Source organism: Schistocerca cancellata, chromosome 4 (genome assembly GCF_023864275.1).
Source record: "Schistocerca cancellata isolate TAMUIC-IGC-003103 chromosome 4, iqSchCanc2.1, whole genome shotgun sequence".
In the NCBI taxonomy this organism is placed as follows: Eukaryota; Metazoa; Arthropoda; class Insecta; order Orthoptera; family Acrididae; genus Schistocerca; species Schistocerca cancellata.
In genome coordinates, this window is record NC_064629.1 from 368,569,127 (window position 1) to 368,587,305 (window position 18,179).

Genomic DNA, 18,179 nt, shown 5'->3' on the forward strand with positions numbered 1-18,179 from the left:
GCAGCAGTTTTGCAAATCTTAATTGTATGCACTGCTTTTTGTGCTTGTGGTTGTGGTTGTCTTGTTATTCATAAATTCTCTTATGGTTACTGCTATTTATTCTGAACAGAAGCCTTTCACAACAATTGGTGACAATATTCTATGAACTTGTATTTTCATAGACTGCAGCAATACTTCCAAGCTTTCAAAGCAAAGTGTCCTTCCATGCAGCATGCATTATTTTTGTCATGGTCAACCCAGAAAGTAATACAATTGTATTGCATTCACCAGGGATCTACCTCCAAGCAATACATGTGTGTACTGGGGGCTGCCACCTCTTGGCACAGCCCGACAAAAACATAAGCACTCCGAGTTGTCAACTGCACCTCCTGCAGCCATTATGGTTACATATGGCATCAGCTTTGTGACTAGCAACTCAAGTAAGAACTCTCCCAGTGCAATGTCAGTGACTGTTGGTGGACTGGAGCCCAGTAGTACTTGGTTAAGTCCAAATTACTGTTTTGTTGCATCTGTTTATGAGACTAAATGAAGTTAATTTATTCTTGCTGGGGAACATTAATTGGCACAGTTCTCTCTTCCACAACACAAAAAATTGCTTACAAACTTGTGCCCACTAGAGAATCTGGATAAGCTGTGATTTTCATATATGAGTGAAGTGTTGGCTGAAAATTGCAGTCAGAAAATTACTTAGTAACATCTAGTTTAGAAACTGTCCAACATCCGAAGACACACAAGTAGGCCATCATTGGAAGAGATGCAAGAAATCATATCAATAATAGATTACTGATATTTCAAACTAAACTGTCATTGCTAATTTCAGTGGGAAAATCTGTAGGGCCAGCAATCCTATGCAGAATTTCTAATCTGGGATGTAATGATTAGATCAGTCCTGGAAAAAGAGGTTAAATCGTAAGTGCTATGTCAGCATGATTCTTCACAAGCAGATGTGTTAAGGATAGCTTATAGTTTTGCAGAAACGCTTCTGGCGAACAGGAAGTATCCACACTGCACACACTATCATGTCATGTGGGTAAACACTGACTGCCAATGGGCACAGCGAAGCCAAAAATACCAAAAAGTTTCCTCATACTAAGAGGCAGCTATGTTCACAAGACTAGAGTGATGAGCAGCAAGAAAACTTGGTGTTTACAAACTGGCAGCATTCAATAGAAGGAAAGTTGTCCGATTCTTCCTTCTCAGCCCCACTTCACAAAGGAATGCGGCAACAAGATTATGCTCCTGTCCTCAATTTGTGCCAAATATCCACATTTACAAATACAATTTGTTTTCAATGTGAAGTACACAAATACGTCAAAATTTTTTGCACGGATAAAAAGGTAAAGACTCAGAAGTGTCAGCATGTAAACACAGTCAGAGCCTAGTAGAACTGAGTTGTAGGCTTTCCACAAAAGCTGTTAGTACAGTAAATAACAGGTAAAATATGAATGTCGTAAGGCAATGTTGGCTGGGATATCCCACAGGATAGGTTCTGCTGCCTGTCGGAATGGGTGTTCTTCCCCTGTGCACATTGGCCATTTTCCTTGTGGATATATGACAGTTGTTTCATATGTGTATTTGTTGAGTGTAGGTGAATGTAATGGATGCATGTATAGTGAGGTATTACGTTTGTGTTGGATGGTGATGACAGAAGGGAGAGAGTGAAACCTGTTGACGGAATATAGCCTACCCCTGTAGAATAGCACTAAGGGGGCCATCAAGCTTAACATCGCCATCCAATGGATTGATCACCGTCAGCAGTGTCATGTATCCTCACTTCATGAGGCACTGAAGAGAGGTCTGGAATTTAATCCAGGATAATGATGGAAAGACTGTTGATCAGGAACTTTATGCCACCACCTTTTCTCCCCTTGTTCGTCAAATACTGACAGTGAAAATTTCATCCACCACCACGATTCCCACAGGCTCCAAGTTGAGTGACACTACACAGGCATGCGTTAGCGACCTCAGCTGTGGTGGTGGGTAACTAATAGGTCATTGCAAGGTGTTTTATGAAGTTGATATAGGTAACTCAGGATCATTGCTTAATCGGAATACATATCTGTCATTAGCATCACAGTCATTACCAGTAAATAACTGAGAAATTATGTTCTATGATGGTAACAGAATTCCAGAAGTAGGTCAGCTCAGAAATTACATTTCTGAGAAATAATATTACTGGTTGCGGAGGCAGCAAGTCTAGAAAATACATCTGGGGTGTAAACGTTCAAGGCATTTGACTTCACCATACGAGAATCACTGAACACACTATCATCAGAAATCCATTACCAAGCTGTGGAAAATCTGTGGGACTCATTAACAAAATTGTTTACTCTTAGGTGGGTTCTCCAGTGGTTGGAGCAAAAAACTATTATCTATGGTTAAATTTAGAAGAAGACTCTCAAAAGTTTCTAATGCTTACCACTTCATTTTGGACTTGGTCTCTACAAATATGTATGTCTACTTTTCAGTATAGCCTGCATTCCATTGGTGTCTAGAACAATTAATCAATGTTATTCAATTATGTTGTAATTATATTGACTCCATTACTACTAGGTGTGAAAATACTCAACACTATATTTAGAATCTGAAAAAGGTCAAAGTGCAACCTCAAAAAGTACTAATTCTTTCAAGAATCAGCCCACGTATCTAGGGTTTGATATAAACAAAAATAGAATACTCCCCACACAGCAGCATATCAAAGCAATCAATGAAATGTCACCCCCAGAATCTTAAAGAAGTCCAAGTGTGAAATGTTAATTATAACAATCATCCCATTGTGAGTGTTGTCCAGATTTCAAAATCATTAAACACATTGTGAGAGAAAGGTGTGGCAATCATGTGGTCTGCAGCGTGTGACAAAGCTTTCATAGGGCTAAAACAGATGCTTTGTTAAGATCTTTGCCTCAGCACATATTTCCCAGGGAAACCCCTGGTCTTTGCAACAGTTGCTTCCAATCATGGCGTTAGTGCAGTTCAGTCACATAAAGACCAAAATGGAGCAGAGTATCCCATTCTGGAGAATAAAACTCAGTCCAAGTTAACTACTCATAAAGTGAACAGGATGTGAATATAGAACAGTGATAAAAGTGGTAGTGCGACCTCCAGACCAGGTGTGAGGAAACGCAGATCAGCAAATCGTAAGTAATTACATTTTTACAAAAAATCGCGAAGTGAACTGTTTGATAATCTATAACTAACAAAACTGTATCATTATAGACCCCACTGGTGATGCCTTAGAAAAGGAGAAGACGAAATGCGCATGGGATTAATAAAATAACTAGCAGCAGGAAAAGGCAGTTTGAATTGCAAAACAAGTATTTATATGCTTGCTGCAGAGGATGGCCACACAAACAAACTTGTTGAACAGGAGCCATTTAATGATGACATGTGCAGTGCACAAGTTCCATACATACTCGTATGGGGGTGAAATTTCTTAAAGCAGATGTGTTGTCTGACTCTCCACGAGGTCCAGAAGTTATGTTTGACAAGCAAAGAGGTTGTGTGTTTTCAGTTAGATGAAGCAGCGAGTCATGCAGAGGCAGTTTTCTATATACAGATGTAGCACATACTATGGACTCTCTGCTGTCAGCTGTCCTGCAACTGTACTACCTAGGTTTTGGTAAGAAAATTAACTGTTAGCAGTTTTCAGTTACAAATTATAAAACTGTTTATTATTTTGGCAATATGATTGTGCAGTATTTTTAAAGTGCTGAAAATAATGGATCACTCACACAAAATTGTGTGTATTTTTGAACAGTTGAAGGCTACATTTGTTATAATTCCACTTTACTACATCACATTTTATGTATTAAAAATTGGAACAAGAGGCTTATTTACATATCCTGTTCCACCCTCGTCTGCGGTACATTTTATGAATTTACACCATGGTATTTTTAACAAAAATAGTTTACTGCAAATTATTAATACAACTCAACTAAAAATCATATGTTGTTACACTCTTGCACCAACTGACATAGGTTGCTTATACTACCAAAGTCTCACACCTAGAATTAATGTTAGTGATAATCTCCCTTGTGTAGTCCTGTTTCTGCAAACCTATTTTATGTTCTGTTCATTAATTTTAAATTGTCGCTCCAGGTTTGTCTGCTGTGTTTTAATGTAGTACAGTGAGGAGAGAACAATTTTTTTTATCACTCTGCAACAGAGTGCATGCTGATATGAAACTTCTTGGCAGATTAAAACAATGTGAAGGTAGCAGATGAGGTACTGGTGGAAGTATAGCTGTGAGGACGAGCTGTGAGTCATGCTTGAGTAGCACAGTCAGTAGAGCACTTGCCTACAAAAGGGAAAGATCACAGGTACAAGTCCTAGTCTGGCACACAGTTTCAAGCTACCAGGACATTTTACACTTATGTGAATTTTCATGCGTGCTTCAAAGTTAATGATCTGTTGTCCAAGTTATTTTTTCACTTAGATGTATAATAATTATATGATAACTTGATTAATATTGGTTTAAATTTTTGACATTGATTTCAGTATAAGATTTGTTTTTGTGGTGGTGGAATATGGTATTTTATGAGGAAGAGCTAATTCCTTATGAGAGGAGTTGAGATTGATGATACAAATTTCTGATATACAGAGTCTGATGTAGTCATCTTTTTTGTGCAAATCTCCTGAGGGTGTTTTATCTAAACAGAATGACTATGGTTACATCTTTGCATGGACACACAGATGTTTACATCTATATACATATTAGTGTTCTATTGAAATCATGTTCCTTCTCCACCCCCTTTGAATAAAATGTCACTGTCCACCATTGCCTAAATGACTGGGATTAACCACCCAAAAACCATAAAGAGATTGCCCGGCTGAACCAACTTATAACTTGCACTGACTTGGGGTGAAAGTGAGACAGCACTCATCTTCATGACATACTTCTATCCTTACCATTTGTGAAATAACTTTTGTTAAATAACTGTCTACATTTTTATAATCTTCATTTCCAATAATGATGATCTTTCATAGATTGATATGGTGTATCTCCCTACTGTTCAAAAAATTCTCATAATACACAATTTGCACTTCCTGCCTGATCAGTTGTTTCTACCTATTTTTACTACGCATCTTGTGAGCCTATGATAACTTGCCATTTGAAAGAGGTTTAGAATTCGAACTTTACATACGATTTCATTATTGTTTGATAAAATATACACTGCCTGATGAAAGAAGTGAAGCACCCAGAAGGGAAGGAGTAATCAAAATCAAACATCAAGGGTAGAGAGGATATGAGATGTTATTTCAGTGTTTATAAAATTGAGACAAACTGACAAAGAGCTTAGAAGGATGAGCCCACTTATCAGTATGACATTGTGCCCCTCTGGCATGAGTACATACACTGATCTGGTTAGGAACTGTGTTGTAAAGTCATTGTATACTCTCCTAAGGCAAGCTGGCCCACAACTGTTGTACTGGGTCCTTGACATCCCAGATATTGGCACTGGGATGGAATTGACATCTGAACTGGTCTCACACGTTCTATTGGTGACAGCTCAACCTCATGCAGACAGTTCACAGACACACGTGCCACGTATGGAGAAGCATTGGCCTATAGAAAAATGGCACCACAATGCTGTCGCATGAGAGGTAACATACGAGGAGGATGCAGGATGTCCCGTGATGCAATGTTGTCCCATCACAGTTACCCTCAATCACTACCATCCATGATATGGAGTGATATCTGATAGCCAACCACACCATGATGCTGGGAGTAACATTGCTGTGCCTCTCCAAAAGATGGTAACTCTACCCAGATGCCACCACACTCACCGATGACGGTCATCTGGCACAGAAGAGGACTGCTATTCGTTGCTGTACACAATGCGATGCATTCATCGACTGTCCACAATTTCCACTCATAGGACCACTCGAAGTGTAGCCACTTGCATTGTGGTGTTAATGGTATTCTACACAAGGCAGTGATATCCTAGTGTGGCTCCTGCTAGTCTCTGACTAATGGTACAAGATGACACAGATTGTTGCAAGGAGTCCATTGCTTCTTCTCACACACCAGGTGCAGGTGTGAAGGAGTTACTACGTGATTGGCGCACAATACAAAGATCCTCACTAGTGGTGGTCAGACAGGCTTGATTGCAGCCTTCATGGTGAGTATACCTCCCCTCACGTTCCCATGCAGTCCACTGCCCCATCTGAATGCCCCACAAATCTAGATATTGCACAATTCGACCAGCCAGCCAAAGAGAGACCCATAATGAGGCCCCTTTTAAACCCAGTCAGGTCCTGAGTTATCTCAACACGAGTGTGCGGCAACTCCCGTGTCCTCCGCTGTGATCATTCAACATCTGATACTACTCACACCCCTTATATACTCCACCAGGCCTGGTAACAACACTAAAATTGAACAACACTAATGTACTCAGGTAGGTAGAGTGACCACCAATCACAGAGAATTGCAACCTTAATCATTTATACATCCACTGACATTGTTCACATGTAGGAAGTTTACATTGACAGCCGACCATGTCTTCTGGGTGCTTCACTTTTTTGTCAGGAAGTGTACTTAATTTTGTTTTTAATTAATTTGGTCTTTGCCAAGTTCATTTTTGGTGTCATTAAGAAGAATGTATGAATGTAATATCGTTTCCCATTTTTTTTGTTTACAATATAGCCTACTGTTTAATTTCGTCTCTCTTCTGTTCCACTGTAATAAAACACGTGTCCTGTCTAATCCTATTTATGGCAGATCCTGTTTTTGTTGAGTGGAATACAAACACTATACATGCTGAAGTGGCAAAAAACTGGCATGGGCATGTATAGTCACGTACAGAGATATGTAAACAGGCAGAATACGGAGCTGCGGTCGGCAAAGCCTATGTAAGACAACAAGTGTCCGCCACAGTTGTTGGATCAGTTACTGCTGCTACAATGGCAAGTTATCAAGATTTAAATGAGTTGAACATGGTGTTATAGTCAGCACATGAGCGATGGGACACAGCATCTCTGAGGTGGTAATGAAGTGGGAATTTTCCCTTAATGACCATTTCATGAGTGTACCACGAATATCAGGAATCTGGCAAAACACCAAATCTCCGACATTGCTGCAACTGGATAAAGTTCTTGCAAGAATGACAACTAAAGAGAACTGTTCAACGTGACAGTAGTGGAGCCCTTCTGCAAACTGCTGTAGATTTCAATGCTGGGCCATCAACAAGTGTCAGTGTGCGAACGATTCAACAAAACATCATTGATATGGGCTTTCAGAGCCGAAGGCCCACTCGTATACCCTTGATGACTGCACGACACAAAGCTTTATGCCTTGCCTGTGTCCGTCAACACTGACAATGGACTGTTGATGACTAGGAAACATGCTGCCTGGTCGGACAAGTCTTGTTTCAAATTGTATTGAGCAGATGGGCGTGTACAGGTATGGAGACAACCTCATGAATCCATGGATCCTGCATGTCCGTAGGGAACTGTTCAAGCTGGTGGAGGCTCTGTAACAATGTGGGGTGTGTGCAGCTGGAGTGATACGGAACCCCTGATATGTCTAGCTATGACTCTGACAGGTGACATGTACATCAGCATCCTGTCTGATCACCTGCATCCAGTCGTGTCCACTGCATGTTCCGACAGACTTGGGCAATTCCAGCAGGACAATGCAACACACCACACATCCAGAATTGCTACAGTGTGGCTACAGGAACACTCTTTTGAGTTAAAACACTTCTGCTGGCCACCAAACTCCCTAGACACGAACATTATTGAGCATATCTGGGATGCCTTGCAACGTGCTGGTCAGAAGAGATCTCCACCTCCTCATACTCTTATGGATTTATGGACAGCCCTGCAGGATTCACGGTGTCAATTTCTTCCAGCACTACTTCAGACATTAGTTGAGTCCATGCCACGTCATGTTGTGGCATTCTGTGTGTTCATGGGGGCCCTACACAATATTAGATTGGTGTACCCATTTCTTTGGCTCTTCAGTGTATTTAAGGTATACATCACTAGTGAACACTGTACTTCACCTTTCAAAACAATATTCTTCTTCAGAGAATGCATAGAACTTAAATTTAAATTCTGAGCTTCAATGTTCAAATTATTTTCAAGTGTTTGTTGAATATGCAAACTGATTCCATATTTTTTACATTTCCACAACACTTTTGACACCATTGCGCACAAGTGACTTCTAATCACATTGTGTGCCTATAGTGTATCCCCTCAGTTGTGTGACTGGATTCATGATTTCCTTTCAGGAAGGTCACAGTTCATTGTAACTGATGGATAGTCATCAAGTAAAACAGAAGGAATATCTAGCATTCCACAAGAAAGTGTTATAGGCCCTCTGCTGTTACCGATTTAAATAAACAATTTAGGAGACAATCGGAGCACTCCTCTTAGATTGTTTGCAGATGATGCTGTCATTTACTGTCTTGTAATGTCATCAGATTACCAAAACCAACTGTAAAATAATTTGGACAAAATTCCTGCATAGTGAAAAATGTGGCAATTACCTCTGAATAAGGAGAAGTGTGAGGTCCTGCACATAAGTGCTAAAAGGAATCCACTAAATTTCCATTACACAATAAATCACTCAAAGCTAAAGCCTGCAAATTCAACTAAATACTTGGGAATTACAAGTATAAATAGCTTGAATTGGAACAATCACATAGATAATGTTGTGGGGAAAGCAAACCAAAGTCTGTGACTTATTGGGAGAACACTAACAGAATGCAACAAGTCTCCTAAAGAGACTTCCTACACTAACCTTGTCTGACCTCTTCTGCAGTGTAGCTCTGTGATGTGGGATCCACATCAGATATGATTGATGAAGGACATCAAAAAAGTTCAGAGAAGGGCAGCTTGTGTTTCATTATTGTAAAACAAAGAAGGGAGTGTCACAATATGACATGTGAATTGGGGTGGCAATCATTAAAACGAAGTCTTTTTGTGTTGTGGCAGGCAGGATCTTCTCATAGAATTTCAATTACCAACTTTCTCCCCTGAATGTGAAAATATTTTGTTGGTAACCACCTACATAGGGAGAAATGTTCATGATAATAAAAAAAGAGAAATTGGAGCACAGACGGAAAGATTTAGATGTTTGTTTTTAACCACATGCTGTTCGAAAGTGGAACAGTAGAGAAATAGCTTGAAGGTGATTTGATGAACCCTTTGCCAGGCACTTGACTGTGAACTGCAGTGTAATCATGTACAACATGTAGATGTAGATGTAGATGTAGATCCCTAGCCTCGAGAATACAGTGAATGTTTATCATCTATCCCCTAACAGACAGGCTGTAAGAAAGCAATAAAATATACTTTTTGTGAGAAATTACTAAAGAAATGACAAATCATAAACAGGTACCTTTCAGAGTTCTGATTTAAATAGTAATCTAGGTAAATAATTATATGATTCTAGTTGACTATGAAACAAAACAAGATATAGGTAATTTTATATGTAAAGACAAAAAAATCTATCATAGTTATTAAAAGCGCAATCAATACAACTGCCAAGGAAGAGACAATAGCCAAGAAAATTAATGAAATAAATATAAACAAGCACCTCGTTGCAATACCTCGAGAAGAAAACCACTGATAAAGGAATGAAAGATGACTTGAACATTCTGCTTCATGATAAACTTGGTCCTTTCAAAGTAAAGGAACCACAACAATTAGTTGACACACAGGACACGAAATCTGTTCATGCCTAACTTAATACTGTAAGAAGAAACTAATAATGATATGCAAAATATTCTGAAAACTTCAGCATAAAAAGTAGGAATTTCAATATACGAGGGAGATCAGAAAATGATGCGTAATAATTTTATCATCAAAACGTTTAATAGGTAACAAAACAAGACAAAAAAACAAAACAAAAAATCACAAATGAACTAACATCTTTTACCCACTTTTCCACATAGTCAATAATGTTTTCAACATATTCTTCCCACTGTGTTACCAGTTTCTACATGCTCTGTTCACAGAAGTCTATTTGGTTGGAGCACAGCCATCTGTGGACAGCTGATTTCATTTCCACATCTGTCGCAAAGCACTGACCAGTCAGAAATCTCTTCATGGGACCGAACATATGAAAGTCCGATGGTGCAAGGTCTGGACTGTATGGTGGATGTTGGAGCACCTAACACAAATCTGGCAATTTCCTCACAAAAAGGAACAGGAACATGGGGATGAGATTGTCATGAAGAACTTCATAAGTGATCCAAGCTTTTCCTCATTTGCTGGCCTATGTGGTTGTCAAGTTCTTAGACACCCAGTGAGCACTAAATTTATGAAATTTCAACATGTTATGAACAATATCATACACCAGACCATAGGAGATGTAGAACTGTACGATAAAGTTCACATTGCAAACGGTAATCTTTCAAAATTGCTTCCTCAGTGGCTCCGACATTCTGTGAGGTTGCAGCTGTTACCGGCTGCCAGGTGCGTAGTGAATAACTAAAGGTCACACAGCTTTCTTGGAAGAATGTGCACCACCTGGAGACATTGCTATGGTCCATAGATTCGTCCCATACATCTTGTGAATTTGACTCTGTTTATGCCCTTTTTCTCACAAATATCTTCAGAAGACGATAACAATAAGATGCACACCATGTTTGTGTCGTAGTTCAGCTTTTCTCACTAGGACTGCACATGAAAACAAAATAACCTCTACAGTGTAAACTTCAAACTATATCGTCATGAGATTTCAATACTCAAGCTGCAATATCAGCAGAGAAAAAAAATTATTGTGCATTACTTTCCAGTCCTCCCTTGTAGTTAGAGCAGAATCTTATCTCATTAAGCATAAGACAAGAGTGAAATAGCATACTACAAATATGACATTTTTATACATCAGTACTGGATGCAAATGATATTAAAAAATAATATTAAGAAACATTCGGGTAAAAAATGCTTTCGTATCACTTGCTGTCAATCACTGATGCATATCAACCAAAATAATTTTTTATTGAAATATAAGAATGTGGGAATAGCCATTTTTTATCGTTATTTGATTACCAGCTCTGTTTAAAAGTTACAAAATTGAGCATTGTCTCAAAGATGTCTCAAAACAATTGTGAATAAGTGTATATTTTTAAAGAGGTACTGCATGCCGAGGGACTGTACATTGGTCAGAAGTGAAAAGTGAATTTGGAAATGCCGTAAGTAGCAACTGAAATATATAGTTATCAATATAACACACAGCATCCAAAAACAACTGCCACATACAATGAGCTGCTTGTAAAAGGGTTTCCTCCAAAATAGACTACTGAAGCATACTGTAACAGGACTTCAAAGTACATGGCTCAGCAATACCTGTCATATGATACAGTTCATAAGGATACTACATGACACATTCTAGTATGAAATTAATTACACTTTTAAGTAAAAATCATTTCTTAGAAAATAATTACTTAAAATAGCCAACTCACTTGATGATACTCTAGGTAAGATCCCTGTCACTAGTAAATTTGTGTAAGAATGGCCACACAGGATACAACAGGGCAAACTATTAGAATTAGTATTGAAGGTTTGGAACTTGTCTATCACAAAATGTGTACCAGTATCAAAAGAGTAACATGAAGATATATGATGCAAAGCCAAATGGCATGACATATCCAATATAAACAAACTTACCTGGAGCATTTACAGCAACAGTAGTAACAACTTCTGTGTTAGGATCATTGGGATCAAAGGGCAGAGGGTACCCTCTACAAACTTCCAATGTAACTGTCTCATTTGGAGCAATGGACTGGAAAACACTAACCATATCATGGTGTGTGAAGCCTAGTACACAGGTTTCATTTACATAGACCAGCACATCACCTGTAAGAAACCATTATTAACAAACTTTAGTAAATTTTTAAAGGCTCAAGATTCTAATTCCAATTCTTTCTTCTATATATGTACCAGCACTTGTGGGACAATAAAATAGTCTAAAATGAGTAAATGGTCAAAGTTCCCCCAACAAATTAAAAAAAAGACTACAAAGGTATTAATAAATATTAATGTAAATGAAACATTATTTCATACTATTTTGTGATCTCCAAGCTCCATAAACTGATTTAACAAAATTAACATATTCACTTAACAGAAGCAGTACTCCTTACCTGTTTGTAATTTGCCATCAAGCCATGCTGGTCCTTTTGGAACAACGGATTTAATCTGGAGAAATTCTTCTTCAGTGTCATCACCACCAACTATTGTGAAGCCCAGACCTCGAGAAGATTTAATAAGTGTAGTTGTTATCCTTTCTCCTTGAAGTTCATTAGGATTGCGAGTAAAAAATGCTCGTTCAAAATCTGCAAAGAGATACAGAAATATATATATGTATACTTACATATTTTTGTGTTGCCATAAACAAAACTACACCAATATACGGAACAGAGAAAATTTAACTAAAGGAACACTGAATATGATGTGTCAAATGAAAATCTATGGTTGTCTGGGATTCAAAACCAGATCTCCTCCCATGTCCCGAGTAGTCAGCTATCTGAGCATGCCTCCAAGCTTACTAAAATTTTCATGTTTTTGTATGTCCATCCTTCTCACTGGAGGTTTGAGGGACTTCAGCCATTCACTTATGTAATAAAATGGAACACCTACAGCTGTCCTTATGATGTTATTTATTATATGGCTACCAGTTTCAGTGCTTTAGTGCACCATCTTCAAGCCTTAACTGCTTCAGGGGGGGGGGGGTTAACTCCAACTGTAGATATGATACATCAGTGGCCATGATTCCTCAGTGGTTTCCATGGTTGGAGACACAACATCGTTGTTACAGATAGTCTGTGAAAACCAGTTCATAGATGTTGGCCACTGATGCATTGTGTATATGATTTAAGCCCCTCAGTGTCAGTTAAGGCCTGAAGATGGTGCCCTGAAGCACCAAAACTGATGGCCATATAATAAATAATGACATATGGATTGGTATAAGTGTTCCACTTTATTAAAAAATTTTCAGTGTCATTGATGTTTCCTTCTATTACTTCCAAATACTAGAATCAGAGGTTCTCCCTTAGAGTATGTGGCAGTTGCATCATTAGGGTGTGGAGAGGATTTGGGGGATGAAGAAGGTTTGCCCTGACATTGATATTAAAGACAATAAAGAAGCAATTGTTCTGAATTATACAGGAACATCACATACAAGGCAGAGACCTATCTCCATGTTCCACAGTCCTGAGGGGAAGAAGGAAAAATTGGAATTTTATAACCTCACCTTCAAAAGGCAACAAACCTTCAAAAGTCAACAAACCTTCAAAAGTCAACAAACCTTCAAACCCTCAAAAATCAACAAACAAACCAACTATGCCTACACACTGACAGCATATTAAACACGAAAGCTACACAGTAGAAATGAAACCACAAACAAGATGAAAGGAATGTAAAGTACTCTCATAGATTACAAAACTAGCACAGAAGCATGCACAAATACGAATACATCAGGAAACTAGTAATTAAGCTATCAGAATTGTAAGAGATGCATTGATCACCTGAACTGTTGACACAATATACAAATAACACACCAGGACATGGGTGTACAAAACTGTTCATTTGACTCTAATGGAACTTTTAATGTAAATATATCATCCACCAACAAGAAATATATAAGTAATAATCAGAACTGATAATAGCACAGACACATCACTCTTCTGGAAAAATATCACACTTAAACAGCAATAGCACCAAGTGAAACCACACACACACATACCTCATTGTATATGGTGTGAATCAAGTAGGTACAGACATGATTTAAGGTAGCAGAAAAATTAGTACCCAATTATCTGCAGCTTCTTTTAGTTTCTGTGTTTACAGTACACCATTCTAAAACTTTTCTGTTTTCTCTTGTTTAATAATCTCTCCTAGTTGACTATAACTTCATCTGATGATGAGCAACCAAAGTTGAAACTAGTAATTAATTCCATAAAATGCTTTATTACTATTGTACACCGAGTTTTCCAATAGACTCGATGTTGAAAGTTATTGGAACAAATAAATTGATTCAGTTTAGTTATTATAATGTTTCATCAAGTAATAACTAACTGAAATGGAAATTACTGTTCAACAAATGATGGAATAGGTCGTCACTTCATGATTGTGCAGTTACAGATATGCAGTAAATAAACAGCATCCATATTGTGCTTTCTTATGGTAGGCTAGCTGTACCTGCAGCTGCCCTGGCACATCAGTAGTTTTGTTATGATGAGTGATGGTACGTAAGCAAACTGTTGTACATGCAATCACGTTAACGTTAGCTGCCCTCTCACAGAGAGAGAGAGAGAGAGAGAGAGAGAGAGAGAGAGATTTTATTTTAATACATCAATTTTATTAAAATATTTCACTTACTATTTGATCTTTTCGATGTAGAACTGTGACCATTTCCACTTGTTCTAGATGACTGTGAATTCTGAGGCTTCCTATACTGTGAGTAACTGCCATCTTCAACCTCACTCGATCCAGTCACTAGAAAAGAACAATAAAACCATGTTAATCATCAAAGGTAGAAGGCAAATATGCTACAATTAAATGATGGTAAATTGATTGTTCACATCAAATGCTGTGCATTTAAATACTAAATTATTCTTGGAACACACAGCATCTGATGAGATTCCATTAGGACAGCTGGATTATTCTCCATACGTAACAAAACTGAGCAGCAAATGCTGATGGCTGAAAACTGAACAAGCTGTATTGCCAAGAACACTCAGCTGGTGCGCAAGTGACCTGGATCATAGAGGGTTACTGACACAGTGAGTGTACACAGACTTTTCATAAAGATCTATGCACATAGTTCACAGCTTTGTTATAAGAGCATTCCTCTAGAATACTTTTAAAAATTTCCCATATACATGAGAAAAGGTATGAATTAATTAAAAAGTAGCTTAAATCTTTTATAACCATCCTTAACTTTTTAATAGAATAAAGTCTTAGACAAATTGTATCAGATTCTATAATTAAAACTGTGTTATAAAAGTAGCCTAGGTCAATCATGTAAGTGGTCAGCATACTGTCATATTTTTCAGTGAGAAAGTGTACTTTAAAACTGACTCATTCCACATCATAGCAAGATACTGCAATTATGATGCATGGAACATGCAAAAAACTACCTAGAGACTGACTGTTGATGTGTTTGACGAAGAATATCTTCAGAAACTACTGACTGGGAGGAGGAAACTACACACTTTTCCTGTTTTCTTATACAACACAAGTTAAGTCATGAATTATGAAAAGGAAGAAAAAAAATTGTGCACAGCTGCTAAAACCTTTCAGAGGAAAGCAAGCTACAGTACATGTTAAGACATAATTATGAACAAGAAATGCATATCGAATGCCCGTGGCAGTTGTATTCCACTGAACACATTTGGACTGACTGGCCCTTCACTCATAGTTGCTGTAGTCCTGTGTGATTCATTTGTGAGAGAACATCATTTGAAACATCTTTCATGTAGCATCAAACTATTACTCTATGTACTAAGTAATTGATATATTAGTCACTGATGCGTCAAAGTTGGGGTGCTTGAAGAAACAAGGTGGAAGTATACAGTGTAATGTCTTTATGACATTGGGGTCATTAATGATTAAGCATTACCTCGAGTGGACAAAAATGGGGAACAAAACTGATCATGTCATTGCTGAAGGAACATTCCCAGAATTTGTCTGAAGTGACTTGGGGAAAACACAGAAGTTCTAAACCTGTATAGTCAATCAAAGAATTAAGCCCCCCCCCCCCCCCCCCCCACTCCTCAATATGAGGCCAACACCTTATTCACTACTCACTCTTGTCTGGTGGAGAACCAGTTGTGACACAATACACCAACTGCATCCTTATGTAAGGACTATTTGTACCTGTACTTGATTGAGAGCTGGTGAGAAATTCCAGACTACAAAAAATGTTGATGTCTACAAAGAGAACAAGAAGCTACACTACGGGCCATTAAAATTGCTACACCAAGAAGAAATGCAGACGATAAACGAGTATTCATTGGACAAATATATTATACTAGAACTGACATGTGATTACATTTTCACGCAATTTGGGTGCATGGATCCTGAGAAATCAGTACCCAGAACAACCACCTTTGGCCGTAATAACGGCCTTGATACACCTGGGCATTGAGTCAAACACAGCTTGGATGGCGTGTACAGGTGCAGCTGCCCATGCAGCTTCAACACGATACCACAGTTCATCAAGAGTAGTGACTGGCATATTGTGACACACCAGTTGCTCGGCCACCACTGACCAGACATTTTCAATTGGTGAGAGATCTGGAGAATGTGCTGGCCAGGACAGCAGTCAAACATTTTCTATATCCAGAAAGGCCTGTACAGGACTTGCAACATGCGGTCGTGCATTATCCTCCTGAAATGTAGGGTTTCACAGGGATCGAATGAAGGGTAGAGCCACAGGTCATAACACATCTTAAATGTAACGTCCACTGTTCAAAGTGCCATCAATACGAACAAGAGGTGACCGAGACGTGTAACCAATGGCACCCCATACCATCACGCCGTGTGATATACCAGTATGGCGATGACGAATACACGCTTCCAATGTGCGTTCACCGCGATGTCGCCAAACATGGATGTGACCATCATGATGCTGTAAACAACACCTGGATTCATCCGAAAAAAATGAGTTTTGCCATTTGTGCACCCAGGTTCGTCATTGAGTACACCATTGCAGGCACTCCTGTCTGTGATGCAACGTGATTGGTAACTACAGTCATGGTCTCCGAGCTGATAGTCCATGCTTCAGCAAACGTCATCGAACTGTTCGTGCAGATGGTTGTCGTCTTGCAAACGTCCCCATCTGTTGACTCAGGGATCGAGACGTGGCTGCACGATCCGTTACAGCCATGCGGATAAGATGCCTGTCATCTCAACTGCTAGTGATATGAGGCTGTTGGGATCCAGCACGGCGTTTCGTATGACTCTCCTGAACCCAACGATTCCATATTCTGCTAACATTCATTGGATCTCGACCAACGCGAGCAGAAATGTCGCGATACGATACACCGCAATCACAATAGGCTACAATCCGACCTTTATCAAAGTCGGAAACATGATGGTACGCATTTCTCCTTACACGAGGCATCACAACAATGTTTCACCAGGCAACGCCGGTCAACTGCTGTTTGTGTATGAGAAATTGGTTGGAAACTTTCCTCATGTCAGCATGTTGTAGGTGTCGCCACCGGCGCCAACCTTGTGTGAATGCTCTGAAAAGCTAATCATTTGCATATCACAGCATCTTCTTCCCGTCAGTTAAATTTCACGTCTGTAGCACGTCATCTTCGTGGTGTAGCAATTTTAATGGCCAGTAGTGTACATTACCAAGAACAATCAGCTGATGTGACTTGGACCATAGAGGGTTACAGCAAGCTGTCCACTTTTAGCTCTATGCTGAACTAAGCAATTTACAGGTTCTAATGCTCATGTTGCACAGAAAGTTAGTATAAATTGGTTTACTAGTAGCAGTACTGATTATATGTATGTGATTTTTTTTAAGATTAATGTTTATTGATTGTGTCATAAACCAAACATGTTTACAGACATTGTGCATTTAATCAGAAATAAAACTTCATTTTCCTGAGACAATGAGTTTTTAAATGTATTTATCTGCAAGGAATAAGAGACATGCCAATTATCCAGCCTATGTCGAACAGCCCAACAAAATGCTTAACATAACCTTTCTTAGCTTGACATATGTCTTTCAGTATGCACGAACTTACATGTAGCCCTTGTTACATCCATCATGAGACCCATGCAAAACTTTCAACATTTATAGTTTTCAATAATGACAGTATTTGCAATAAGTGCTGTTGCTGAGATAAGGATAGCCATGGGAATGAAGACAAAACATTTTTAAAAATGAACCAAATGGTGTGAAATAATCATCCTTGTATAAACAACTCTATGTGTCCAAAAATGTGTTTTGCATTCGGAATGCTTGGCCCAGCTAGTACAACAGGCAGATATCAGAGATTGTCAGTAGAGCCACATAACCTATAACTTTCACTCGACAATGAGTATCAATTGTATGTGTAGATACCAATCCCACAAGAAATCAATTTATCTAGGAGAATACTGTGATTAACACAGTCAAATCCTTTGGACATGTTCTGGGAAATACCAACTGGTGCTATTTTATAATTTAATGGTTGTAAAACTTGTTGAGTGAACATGTAATGTCATTC

At 38.7% G+C, this 18,179-nt stretch overlaps 1 protein-coding gene across 2 annotated transcripts in view; it reads right to left on the reverse strand.

Annotated features, from left to right (window-relative positions):
• LOC126185208 (membrane-associated guanylate kinase, WW and PDZ domain-containing protein 1) overlaps positions 1 to 18,179 on the reverse strand; it is a 392,577-nt gene that overhangs the window by 73,048 nt on the left and 301,350 nt on the right. For both annotated transcript variants that reach the window (XM_049928090.1, XM_049928091.1), the window contains exons 6-8: positions 14,329 to 14,445; positions 12,093 to 12,284; positions 11,620 to 11,808 (exon numbers count right to left, since the gene is read on the reverse strand). In XM_049928090.1, coding sequence (XP_049784047.1) covers positions 11,620 to 11,808; positions 12,093 to 12,284; positions 14,329 to 14,445 — 498 coding nt within the window. The remainder of the gene's footprint in view (positions 1 to 11,619; positions 11,809 to 12,092; positions 12,285 to 14,328; positions 14,446 to 18,179) is intronic.